Below are 14058 nucleotides of genomic sequence, written 5' to 3'. Positions count from 1 at the left end.
TTTTACAGATGAGGAAATTGAGGCCCCCAGGAGCCCACAGTCTTACGGCCAGAAGCAGCAGAATCGGGAATCAAACCCAGGTCTGTTCGACTCCAGAGCCTGTGCCCTTAACCACTGGCTAGGCTGACTGCCTTTGCTCTCCACTGCCCTCATAGCCACCTCTCAAATCCCAGCCTCCCCTTCCTTATCCTTCCATCTCCAGGCTGCACCTGGCCCTTAAACACCCACACAGTGAGATTGCATGGAACCAATGGAGCCCCCCACCATTAGTTTTTTTATAACAGTTTTAATAGTATCTGATGCTAAATGGTTATCTTTATATAAACCTATCGGATCCCACTAAAAAAGGACGCAAGGGAAAGCAATACCATTTCTAACGCTGAAATAAGATTCGTTTGTAGATTTTTTTTTATGTTATCGTATGAAATTTATTTATTTTTCCTTTTTAGACCTCTGTAAATTATCTTCCTAATAATTGGGAGAAGACCCTTGGCTGAATGGCAGCTGTAGATGACTTGCGGTTTGAAGGTACATCCGTTGGGTGCCCCCCTTTTATGATCAGTGTTTCTGTAGTCACAGCAGAATTTCCGTTGCTATGCTGGTGCATATATTAAAGAAGATTATTTCAGACATCTTGGTAAAAGAATGTTTGCCACACTCAGGTTATTCTATTTGTTCACATCAGCTGTTCTTTTTTGCCAAACAGCCCTTCAGATTGGTAATATCATAAATTTAGTGCAGTGATTACAGAAAATGTTTATAGAGTTCTTGCTTTAGTTCAACACGCATTTATTGAGCATGTATTTTGTGCTTAGAATTGTACTAGATACAGGAGATCAAAAGATAAAGGAGAAGTGTTTTACACTGCTAGAGTAGATAAAAGTGTAAAAAGATAATTATAATGAAATGTGATCAGGTCATTCCTTCACTGAGTCAATAAATCTGTCATGAGTGTGACCATGAACCAGGCAATTGTTCTAGTTACCAGGGTAGAAGAGTGAACAGTTTCTTCCCTTATGAAGCTCTCAGTCTAGTGAGGGAGACATTTATTTGTTAAATGATCACTTAAATATATATCTATAAACTATGAAAGTGCTGGAGGAAAAGTTCATAACTCATAACCCAGAGCCTGACCTAACCTGGGGATTGACGAATGCTCATTTGCCTTGTAAACACTTGTATAGTGTTTCCTAAATGGCAGGCAGTGTTCTAAGTGCTTTACAAATATTTACTCATTTACTCCTTATGTCAACTTTATGAAATAGTTATTTTATTCTCCCTATTTTACCAATGAGGAAACTGAAGCACAGAAAAATTAAGTCATTTGCTTAAAGGTTATAGTAAGTAGTAAAGCAGGGTTTGACCCCAGGCATCACAACCTATGCTATCTTACTACTATCTAAGGAAGAGATACAATGTTTAAAGAGAAATCCACTTCATTGGCCAATACTGTCAGCTCCATCTGCAAATACAACCAGCATCTGACCACTTCTCGCCCACCTCTACCACTCTCCCACCGTGCTCAAGGTCACCATCACCTCATGTCTGGATTATAGACCTTACCTTCCTTCAGGTCTTCCTGCATCCTCCCTTACCCCCTATGGTCTGTATTTTGCAGCCAGAGTAGTCCTTTAAAACCAAGTCAGATCATGTCATTCCTTCTAAACCTTCCAGTGGCTCCCATCTCACTAGGAGTGGAAGGCAGAGCCTTTTCTGTGCTTAGGAGACCCTACATGATCCAGGCCTCCGCTGCCTCTGATTTCATCTCCTGCTACTCTAGCCCTTTCTCTCTGCCTACCCACATGGGCCTCATCACTGTCCCTCCTAGACGCCAGGTACACTAACAGCTTAGGGCTTCTGAGCCATCCTTCTGTTTGGGACATTCTTAGTCCAGATAGCCACATGGCTTGTTCCCTTGCTCTGCTCAAATCTCACTTCATTCCAGAGGCCTTCCTTGGTCATCGTATCTGGGAGTACAGTGCAAGAAAGTTCACGTGTAAAGAACAGCACGTGCAGAGTACTTGATAAGGGAGGAAGTCTGTTTCATTTTCTTTCCCAAGGAATTAAAAGAAGGCCAATGTACCAGAGCACAGATGGTCGGGGAGGCCTGTCACAAGGTGAGGTTTGAGAGGAAGCAGGAGCCAAGTCACACAGGACTTTATACACCATGTTAAAGACTTTGCTCTTTAGAAAAGAACACAGGATGCTGCGGGGGTCATGGAAAGCTTCTCAGAGGAAAAATGGTAGTGTTAAATGAAAAAGTGAAGCTCAGGGCCCTGCAGGTGGGAGACATTGTGTCAGGAAAGGAACAGAGGCAAAACAGCATAGGATGTAGAAGCAGATAATGTTGGTGGCAGAAATAAGAAACATACCAATCTTGCCCTCAAGGCACTGAGATGGACAAGAATAACGAATACAGAGCAGAATATGTGAATAGTCATCATGTGCGAGGTACACACATCCTACATTCAAATCAAACTTTCCATCTGCTGTTCTTCACACATGGAACACATTTTCTGTCTTCTGGGTCTTGCTCATCCCATACCCTTTGCCTGAGATGCCATCCTCCCTGCTTCTGGCCATCCTTCTCATACGGCAGCTTCTCCAAGTAGCCTTTCCTAATCCCATCAGCTAGATGAGTTATCATCTCTTGAACCTCTTTGGACTTGGTACCTCTAAAGTGACGCTCTCTGTTCCTCCTTCTGGCATGTCCTTTCCCCTGGTAAACTACTGTTTTTAAAATATGAAACTTAAATATATCTTCCTTGGACTGATTCCCTCAGGCAAACTTATAACCATCTTTTTAAATGTCAGTGCCCTGTCCAGTCAGTAAATGATAGCTATAACAGTATTTATTATTATCTCATATCATCCTCAAAATCTCTCTGCGAGATAAGTATTATCTACTTTTTATAGTTGAAGAAACAGAGACTCAGAGATATGGAGTGATTTGCCCAAGGTCATGGAGTGCTAGAGTCTTATCTTAAACAGAGGACCCTCTCATTCCAGAGTCTCATGCTGCCAAAACATGGGAGACTGAAGCTTGAGTAATTGTTACAGATCAGCCACCTTATTAATTTCAGTCACTTTAATTCTCTCCATAAAACTATTTGCGTAGCTGAAAGGCAGTAAGATTGGGCTCAGTTATCCAAGAGCCCCATCCTACTGCCATGATTGTAGTGTTACAGTGGTGCCCTGCTGGCATCCTTCCTGAGTCCTGCCAAATTCCACAGCTGCCCTAAATTTTATCTGAGAGCGGCTAAATAAAGTTTGTTAGGATGCCCAGAGACAGGAAGTCACAATCATTGCTGGTGGACATGAATAGGTGAGGTTCTTTTGGAGAAAAGTTTAGCAGTATGGCTCAAGAGCCTTAAAAATGGTCTGCACCCTTTGACCTGGTGATCACACTGATAGTGTTCATACTAAGACAATAACCCCAAAAACTTCCTCCTCACAGATGCTCCTTACAGTGTTATTTGTACTAATGAAAAACGAGAAGCACCCAAACATCCAATAACAGTGGAATAATTGTGTTAACTTGTGGTGTCTCTCTCCTACTATTCCCACCTCCAGCTGATGAACTGTTATGTAGCCACGTAACTGATCATTTTAAAGACTGATATAATATGAAAAAAAAATTTTTTATATAATCCCTGGCAGATGGAGCAGGGTACAACATTGTTTACATAGTACTGTCACATCCTAAATCAGTACTTGGTACACTGTAGGCACGCAGTAAATATTTGTTGAGTGAATGATCATCACTGGCATGAATCTACTCTATAGAGAAAAGGAAATATACCAAAAGTTAATAGTGTTTGCTTTTTATGTGGATGGGACTAAGAGTGATTTTTATTCTGTTGTTTCTACTTTCATTTTTGTCCTTGTGTTTTCTGTAGTGATTACATAGGACTTACTGGAAAAAATAACTTCCATTAAGTTTTTTTGAACTTGAATCAAAGAAGAGAAGGTTAGATTGGTTACTTGCAATGGGCCAGGCACTCTGCTAAGGGCTTTACTTAAGTAATATTCCTAACTTTCCCAAAATTCCTGAAAATAAATATTATTCTCCCCATCGTATAGATGAGAACACTGAAGCTTATAGAGGTTAAGTTACTTACTCAGGCTTGAATACTTAGTAAGTAACTGAGCCAGGACTAAAATTCAGGTCTGACTTCAAATTCTGTTGTTTTCATAATCATTTTTCTTTGTCAGCTTGATTTCTAGATGAGATTTTTTTCAGAGCCTTTTGCCACTTGTCTCAGATAGGGTCTATAGCAAAGCTGAGGTTGTAACAGCTTGTCTTTAAATTTAAAAGTATGGCATTTCCAGTGTGGGTAAGGTCATTGATACCCTTGTACTATAACTGATTTCAGAATTTGGTGATACAGCCACTTCTCTAGCAGCAAACCCAGATGCCACCACAATAAGCATCGAGGATCCTGGTGAAACCCCAAAACACCAGCCAGGACCCCCAGGAGGCTCAAGGAGAGAAGAGGATGATGAGTTACTAGGAAATGATGACTCTGACAAAACTGAGGTTTGAACTGTCTTTTAAATTGTTTTTTTTCTTTTAAATTTTTTTTTTTAACATCTTTATTGGAGTATAATTGCTTTACAATGGTGTGTTAGTTTCTGCTTTATAACAAAGTGAATCAGCTATACATATACATATATCCCCATATCTCCTCCCTCTTGCGTCTCCCTCCCACCCGCCCTATCCCATCCCTCTAGGTGGTCACAGAGCACTGAGCTGATCTCCTTGTGCTATGCGGCTGCTTCCCACTAGCTATCTATTTTACATTTGGTAGTGTATATAAGTCTATGCCACTATCTCACTTCGTCCCAGCTTACTCTTTTAACTTCTAAAAACCTCGTTCACGCATTTATTCACTGTCTCCTGTGTGCCAGGTAGAATGCCAAGCAGTGGCAACACGAAGGTAAATCATGTAAATCAAGGTAAATCTGCCTTGGGGGAGAAACAGACAAGCAAACAGACCATTGTTACCCATGGGAAGCACGCTGGGGTTGTGGGAGCAGAGAGAAGGGGGTTACGGAAGGCTTCCTGGAGGCAGTGACACTTAAACTGAATCTTGTTGAAAGAATAGGTGAACCCGGGAAGAAGGTGTGGAAGGGTGATCTGGGCAAAGGGAACAGTTTCGGTGAAGTCACAGAGGCATGAAAGAACATGGTACAGAAAGCACATCTTCCATCTTCATGGACGTTGGGAGCAAAATATAGGTGAAGACAGGAGATGAGGCTCACAGATAGGCAAGGACTCAACCCTCTGAGTATGAATTGTATTCTGAAAACTGTTGGGAGCCATTGAAAGATTTTAAACAATATGACCAGATACGTTTAAAGATATTTAAGATACAGTGGCCCTGTGGAGTGTGAATTGGTGGGAGACGGACTAGAGGCCAGAAAACCAGGTAGGAGACTGGTGAAGTGGCCTGAACTAGAACTGGATACAGATGTTTAGCAGATGGACTCACTAGGACTTGGTGGAAAAGGGGTGAGGAAGAGAGGGAGGATTCTATGGAGAGTTCTAGGTTTCTGCATCTGGTTGAATTTTGAATATCAGAGCTGTTTTTGATCACAAAAATTTACTGCCGTGTACACTGTTGGTGCATTCCAGAAAAACAGTATTTCTAGTAATATTTTATAAATGGAACATGATCGTGATTCACCAGAGGAGTACTCAATTTATAGCAGTGTGTTCACAGGCTCATGAAACAGTGGAGTGGCAAGTGCTCTTCGTGGAACTCCATGAAATATCAAAATAAGTACCAAAGTGTATGTCAAATTAAATAGCATTGTATACTAGATATTGTGGCAAGAGCTCAGACTTAGGACCCTGAGTTTGAATCCAGGTCTGGCCAGTAGTAATAGCTCTGTGGTCTTGGGTAAGGTACTTTAATTTCCCTAAACCTGGATTTCCTCATCGGAAATATAAGAAAATAGTATACTGACTATTGTCATCATTATCATCACAACAGCTAATATTTATTCAGTGTTTAATAGCTGCCAGGTACCATTTAAAGTTCCTTACTTGGATCATCTCATTTAATCCTTAAAACAACCCTATATGCAAGGAACTATTAGCTTCATTTTGTAAATGAGAAACCTGAGGCACAGAATTTAAGTGACTTGCCCCAGGACACACAACTGGCAGGTGCAGACAGAACTTTAAACCAAGGCACTCTGAGTCCCTCTGTATTAGAGTAGTGTATGTTAAGTGCTTATCAAAGTTGTTGACACCCTCAGGATACAGGAATGATTTTTAGTATAACTGAGTGTATTAATTAGTTACGGTTCTCCAGAGAAATAGATCGATAGGATATGTATATGTAGAGAAAGAGATTTACTTTTTTTTAAATTGGTTCACATGATTGTGGTTGCTTGGTGAGTCCAAAATCTGATGGAGGATGCTGGCAGGCTGGAGACTCAGGAAAGAGAATTTGAATCCAAAGGCATCGTGCTGGAGAACTAGGAAGAGCTGATATTGCAGATGAAGTCTTAGGGCATCTGCTGGAGGAGTCCCTCTTGCTCAGGGGGTCAGCCTTTGGTTCTATTCAGGCCTTCACCTGATTGGCTGTGGTCCACCCACATTATGGAGGGCAATCTGCTTTATTCAAAAAGTCCACCAATTTAAATGTAAAGCTCATCCAAAAACACCCTTACAGAAACATCCAGAACAATGTTTGATCAAATATCTGGGCATCATGGCCCAGCCAAGTTGACACATAAAATTTACCATCACACTGAACAACAGCAGCCATCAAAAGTTTAAGAAGAAATGTCTGGGGGAAAAAAATCTTAAAACTGAAAACATTTTATCCATTATCTTAATTTCGTCAGGGAATCAGGAAGAGGTTACCAATATTCTATGATAGTGACAGAATTTCTTGACCTAGCTTATGGAACATGGGTCTCTGGTGTTCAGTATCTTGCAATATTAGAGTTGGAAAGAATCTACAGTTTCCTCTACAGTTAAGTCCCCTACATACGAACCTTCAAGTTGCAAACTTTCAAAGATTTGAACGTGTGTTCGCATGTCCAATCATGTAAGTTAGTTCATGTGTCTGGCGTACATTGTCACATGTGTGCATCCTCTACAAGTGTTTGTGCTTTTGTGAACTTTACTGTACAGTACTGTATAGAGTACAGTATCTTTATTTCAAGCCCAGGATGTCCAGAAGCAAGCGTAAAAGCAGTGGTGATATAGCTGGTACAGTACTACCCAGACATCACTGGATCGTTTTTTTAGGAGGGTAGATAGAATTGAATCCAGCAAGGAACCAGAACCTGTGCCATCAGTGGCAGGCGTGAGTGAAATTGCACCGTGACCTCCGTGTCCTACTGCTGACAATCCTTCAGCTCTACCATCTCCCACCTCCTCTCCCTCCTCCAGTCAGTAACTCTTCTTGCCTGTTCACTCAATGCCAGCCCCTGTATGCCAGCTGTTACACTGTACTACTGTACTTTTCAAGGTATTGTACTGTAAGATTAAAAAGGTTTTCTTTATATTTTGTTTGTTTTTCATGTGTTATTTGTGTGAAAAGTATTATAAACCTATTACAGTGCCGTACTATATAGCTGATTGTGTTAGTTGGGTACCTAGGCTAACTTTGTTGGACTTAGGAACAAATTGGATTTCCAAACGCACTCTCGGCATGGAACTTGTACGTATATAGGGGACTTACTGTATTTCAGCTTCCCTCTCAAGATATTAATGCTGTCCGTGGTATGTCAGAAAGACAGCACTTGAATGCCTCTAGGAGCAGGCTGCTCATGATCATGTAAAGCAGCCCCTACCACTTTTGGAAAACTTTAATGGTGGAAAGTTTTTCCTGTATAGTGAACAAAAAATATCTGCCTATAGTAACTTCCCTCGTCTTGCAAAGGTCCTTAGAGTGCATCTGTACTTTTTGCTGTATGAGTCCTCTTCAGATATCTGGGGATGGCAGTCACAATTCCTGGCATGGGGCGTGCATTCTTCTGTAGAGAGCTGTGCTCTTGGTACAGGCATGGCCCTCCTAGTGCGCCTCTTCTAAATAAGAATTTTGGTTTTTTGTTAGAGCAGTATATTTTAAGTTTTTAATTCTTCAGAGTGAGTCAGTGTATCAGATTTTTGAGAATTCAGGTGCTGATAGTAGTGAGGATGTTGAAGTGGAGGAAGGGGAAAAGATATTTACACTGACTGCCTTCTGTAGGTACATGTTTGTGTGTGTGTATATACATATATATGTTGTTTTGCATAGTAATTAAGCTAATCCTTCCTATTATCCTATAAGGTAGATCTTGTTACATGTACTTTTTAAATATTTGTCTCACAAATGACTTTTACTTATTTATTTATTGGCTGTGTTGGGTCTTCGTTTCTGTGCGAGGGCTTTCCCTAGTTGCGGTGAGCGGGGGCCACTCCTCATCGCGGTGCGCGGGCCTCTCACGGTTGCGGCCTCTCTTGCTGTGGAGCACAGGCTCCAGACGCGCAGGCTCAGTAATTGTGGCTCACGGGCCTAGTTGCTCCGCGGCACGTGGGATCCTCCCAGACCAGGGCTCGAACCCGTGTCCCCTGCATTGGCAGGCAGATTCTCAACCACTGCGCCACCAGGGAAGCCCACCTGTACTTTTTAGATAAGGAAGACTGAGATGAGTCTAGTGATTTGATGAAGCCATCCCCTAGTGGAGGGACCAGGATTTGAAACCTTTTGGTGTGTCTTCAGAACTGATGCTTTTATGTCAGGCTGAGAATTGGGCATGGCTATGGTAAAATTGATTGATGAATGCAGAAGAGTTTGGTCTTTCGTACATCTTGATTTTCCATTAGACCCTCTCTCTTTCTCTTTCTCTTTCTCTGGGTAGCTAGAATAAGGAAATTGCTTCTGTGTTCATTATGTTTTTTATTTTAACCTCTGACAGTTACTTGCTGGACAGAAGAAAAGCTCCCCCTTCTGGACATTTGAATACTATCAAACATTCTTTGATGTAGACACTTACCAGGTTTGTAAACCAGTTTTACCTTTCTTTTGTCATATAATGCAGACTTGTTTCTTCTATGGTTAAACAATCGAGTAATGTGAAAGGTTTTGTATACTGGATATGGTCTTCAAAAGTAAAAGATCAATTAGCACTTGAAAATACTAAATGAAATAATAAAAAAATACTAAATAAATAATAAAAGCTCTAATCACTGAGTTTCAATTTTGCAGTGCAAACTTATTAAACTTTAAGAAAAAAATCTTCAGTAGACTTACTGCTGTGCTGTTTTGCAGGTCTTTGACAGAATAAAGGGGTCTCTTTTGCCAATACCAGGAAAAAACTTTGTGAGGTTGTATATCCGCAGCAACCCAGATCTCTATGGTATGTGTAGTGCTGTTTTGATTCTTTTCCGTGTCCCAGCTAAGCTCAGGTGAGTGTGCGGGTTGCCTGGAAAGTTGGAGAAGCGCACTGTTGGTGGGGCATGCAGTGTTTTATTTGACTCTTCTGAGCTTTGGTAGCAACTGTTGCAAAGAATTTGGAGAAAATGCAATTGTATGTTCTATTAATGCCCTGATGACAAGTAATAGTATGTCCTTTGAAAGTCTTCAAATGACATTACAAATTCAAGACAAATTAAGTCACTTGTGTAAGAGGAGATTGTTGATTTTAATTTTAGAGGATTTCATGGTAGGGGTGAGTGTGGAGGAGCTTCTCTCACGCTTATTCATAATGTGCTGAGTTCCAGCTCTGCACAGGCTGGCTTCCCCTTGAAAGTCTGTAAGAGGATGGGCCAAGGGGTAATGTCATTCCAACCTCCGTGCTATCCGAGAAGGGGTCAGAGGTCCATCCAGTGATCCTGAAGGAAAGGGTTCCAACAACGGTGGCCTGTGTTTGAGGGGAGAAGTGAGCCAGCGGCTCTGAGTGCTTCTGTGTGCAGGTGCTGTACGAAAGACTTGGTGCACGCGGGCACACTTAATTCTTGCATCAACCTTTGGGTAGGTATTATTATCCCCATTTTTCAAAAGAGGAAGCTGGTGCTCAGTGGCGTTCAGTAATATATATGCTCAATCCTAAACATTAAGTTTTAGAGTGATTATACTTGTTGATTATAAAAGGAAAAGGAATTCAGGAGAATCTATTGTGTGCCAATCACTACATACACTCTTTAATCGTTTTCAACAAGGCTATGTATTAAGTGCTCTTATCCCTGTTTTCCATGTGAGAAAACTAAAACTGGGATTTGCAACATCATGGATGAACTTGGAGGGTGTTAATGCTTAGTGAAATATGTCAGACAGAGAAAGACAAATGCTGTATGATATCACTTATATGTGGAATCTAAACACTAAAACAAACTAGTGAATCTAACAAAAAAGATACAGACTCACAGATATAGAGAACAAACTAGTAGTCACCAGTGGGTAGAGGGAAGGGAGGAGGGGCAAGATAAGGGGTAGGGGATTAAGAGGTACAAACTAGTTAAGTGTAAAATAAATAAGCTATAAGGATATACTATGCAGCACAGGGAATATAGCGAATATTTTATAATAACGATAAATGGAATGTAACCTTTAAAAATTGTGACTCACCGTGTTGTACACTTGAAACTTATGTAATATTGTAAATCAACTATACATCAGTTAAAAAGTAAAAGTAGGGAATTCCCTGGTGGTCCAGTGGTTAGGACTCCGAGCTTCCACTGCAGGGGCCACGGGTTCAGTTCCTGGAACTAAGATCCCACAAGTCGCACAGCATGGCCCCCCCCAAAAAAAGTAGAACTAGCTCCTAGTTTAGTTTTATGTAAAAGCCCCCATTTATTCTATTAGACTGGTGTTTTTAAGCTACAGAACCTTTTCATCAAATGGCACGGATGTCCAATATTTAAAACCAGTCAAAGTGGAGCAGCTATGATGGAGGTTGAGGAAAGTCTCCCTTCCACTCAGCTTCCTCCCTCAGGGACAGACACAGAAGTTCCATCCAGATGTCCGTGGAATTCCTGGAGCTCCGGTGAGCATAGTGTGAAAACCATTGCCTTGGCCCAGGCCTCTCAGCTAAAGGTTGCCAAGGTGGCATTTCTTTCTAGCTCTCTCATTCATCCTCACTTCTAGCCTGAGAACTTCTTGAGAAGCAGACTCTGTGTCTGAGGAATCCACGTCATCAGCACCTGGCAGAGGGCTTGGTGCAGAGTAGGTACTCAAACAGTTTTTGAGCGCCTTATTTTGTGCTAGAGACTGAGGATTCAAAGATAAAGTCATGATCTCCACCCCCAAGGAGAAAGAAGAGAGGGACCCAGCGTTTGTTGAGCACCTAACAGGTGCCAAGCATGGAGTTCAGCACTGTTTTACTGTGTTACACTGTTTTATTTCCCATGCTCCAAGGTAGCCTTATCATACAAAAGAGAAAAATTGAGGTTTGGGGAGGACAGCCTGCCCATAGTCACAGAGTTAGCAACAACAACAACAACAACAATAATAATAGCAAACACACATAGAATGCTTGATATATGCCAGACACTGTTATTAGGGAAGAACCTGTATTAACTCATGTAATCCTCATAATGACCCCAACTTTATGAGGTAGGTACTATTATTATCCCCATTGTATAGATGAGGACACTGTGTCGCATAGAAGTCTAGCAACTGGCCTAAGATCACGCAGCTAGTAAGTGGCGGAGGATTCAAATCAGCACCGTAGCTCATAATCCATATTCTTCATCACTGTGTTTGGCTGTCTCTTGTGACAAGGCCAGGATATGAACCCAAAGCATCCTTCTTCCCACAACACTATTAACCTCACGAGCCCATAGACCTGGTTAAAAAAAGAAGGTAGAATATCGGTAAAGTGTTTTCTAGCAGAGAGGGCTGGGCCTCGTGGGGTGGGTTGGAGGAAAGTGGTCAGGAACAAGATGACAGAAGAGCCAGTCTGCAGAATCTGAGGGAAAGACTGATGAATTTGACTACATTTAAACTAAAATTTAAAATTTCTGGGCTTCCCTGGTAGTGCAGTGGTTAAGAATCTGCCTGCCAATGCAAGGGACATGGGTTCGAGCCCTGGCCCGGGAAGATCCCACATGCCGCGGAGCAGCTAAGCCCGTGCGCCACAGCTACTGAGCCGGAGCTCTAGAGCCCGCAAGCCACAACTACTGAGCCTACCTGCCACAACTACTGAAGCCTGCGCGCCTAGGGCTCGTGCTCCGCAACAAGAGAAGCCACGACAATGAGAAGCCCGTGCGCCACAGCGAAGAGTAGCCCCCGCTCACCACAACTAGAGAAAGCCCGTGCACGGCAACGAAGACCTAACACAGCCAAAAAAATAAATAAAAATTTCTACACCACAAAATAAACCATAAGCAAGGTAAAAAATAAATAAATAAATAAATAAACCACAGACCAGAGATAATATTTCAATGCACATAACCCACAAAGGATGCAAAGCAAGTGTACATGTAGGATGCCTACCGATTATGAGAATAAAACCAAGTATAAGTTCTGGGGGAAAATGAGCAATTCACAGAAAAGGAAACCCAAATGGCCAATAAATATATGAAAAGATATTTATCCCTACCTGAAATAAAAATTTAAACAGGATATTATTTATGTCCATTATTTTAGCAAGCATACAAATTGGCTTGTCTTCATTCATTCATTCGGTTAATTCAACAAACACGGAACACTTACTCTTCTAGGCATTGGAGGTACAGTAGTAAATAACACAGACAAAAATCCCTGGCCTGAGGGAGTTTATAATCTAAGTTTAACAATAGACAAAGAAAATAGGTAAAATACCAATACATAGTGTGCTAGTGAGAAATGCTAAGGTGAAAATTTAAAAGCAGAGAAGAAAGACAGTAAATGTTTGCATAGGTGGGTGGATTTGAAATTTAAAAAAAATTTAAATTTATTTGAGTAAATACCAGAAGGAATTGGGAGCAATACGTATAGGTATCTCAGGGAAGAGCATTTGAAACAGAGAGCTCAGCACGTGCAAAGGCCCTAGGGTAGGAACTTGCCTCATGTGCTCAAAGAACAGTGAAGAGTCTAGTGTGACTGGACCAAAGTGAACAAGGATGTCTAGTGGCTGAGGTCAGAGGGACAGTGTGGAGGGGCACATCATGTAGGGTCTTGTAAGCAAGTGAAGACTTCGGCTTTTGCTTGAGTGAGATGCCATCAAAGGGTCTGAACAGAGGAATGACCTACTCTAAGTCAGCTTTTCATAAACATTGATACCAACTGTTGCCAAGGATGTGGAGCAAGGGGAACTTTTGTATAATGTGGGTGGGTAGGTAACTGGTGCCACAAATTGGAGCAGTTTGAAGATGCTCATACCCTACAACTTAGTTCTATTCCTAGATAAATAGTCTTAGAGAAACTCACATATATACAAGAAGGCATGTAGAAGAAGATTATTATTCATTGCCTCAGCATTGCTTGTAATAGCAAATATTTAGAAATGACCAAAATATTCATCAGCAGGAGAATGGATCAGTAAATTATGGTGTGTTCATATACGGAATTCTGTAGGTTTTAGAAATGAATGTGATCTATAAGCATCAACATGGTTACATCTCAGAACGATAGTCAATTAAAAAAAAAAAAAAAAAAAAAAAAAAAAAGGTGGGCTTCCCTGGTAGCACAGTGGTTAAGAATCCGCCTGCCAATGCAGGGGACATGGGTTCAAGCCCTGGTCTGGGAAGATCCCACATGCCGCAGGGCAACTAAGCCCATGCACCACAACTACTGAGCCTGCGTGCCACAACTACTGAGCCCGTGTGCCACAACTACTGAAGCCCACACGCCTAGAGCCTGTGCTCCACAAGAGTAGCCACCACAATGAAGCCCGCGCACCGCAACGAAGAGTAGCCCCCGCTCGCCGCAACTAGAGAAAGCCCACGCGCAGCAATGAAGACCCAACGCAGCCAAAAATAAATTAAAAAAAAACCAAAACATGTTGTAGAAGGATATAAGTAGTATGACAGCATTAGAAAGATTTGAAAAAAAGGCATGATGGGTATACCAGTTTTTGTTTTATCAGTTTTGGGCTTTTCTGTATGTTAGAAATATTTTATAACATAAA

At 41.5% G+C, this 14058-nt stretch overlaps 1 protein-coding gene across 5 annotated transcripts in view; it reads left to right on the top strand.

Moving 5' to 3' along the window:
- Positions 1–14058, top strand: part of YIPF1 (Yip1 domain family member 1) — a 34993-nt gene that overhangs the window by 417 nt on the left and 20518 nt on the right. For 4 of the 5 annotated variants that reach the window (XR_005017239.1, XM_036831747.1, XM_036831731.1 and 1 more), the window contains exons 2-5: positions 450–528; positions 4377–4540; positions 8926–9006; positions 9279–9366. Coding sequence is in view for 4 of the 5 variants with exons in the window: in XM_036831747.1 (XP_036687642.1) it covers positions 498–528; positions 4377–4540; positions 8926–9006; positions 9279–9366 (364 nt within the window). In the remaining variant the exon portion in view is untranslated. Of the gene's footprint in view, positions 1–8; positions 81–449; positions 529–4376; positions 4541–8925; positions 9007–9278; positions 9367–14058 lie in introns of all 5 variants that reach the window. The other variant, XM_036831740.1, reaches the window with a different exon arrangement.

This window comes from Balaenoptera musculus, chromosome 1 (assembly GCF_009873245.2).
Source record: "Balaenoptera musculus isolate JJ_BM4_2016_0621 chromosome 1, mBalMus1.pri.v3, whole genome shotgun sequence".
Taxonomy (NCBI): Eukaryota; Metazoa; Chordata; class Mammalia; order Artiodactyla; family Balaenopteridae; genus Balaenoptera; species Balaenoptera musculus.
This window is presented reverse-complemented; position numbering and strand designations above follow the sequence as displayed.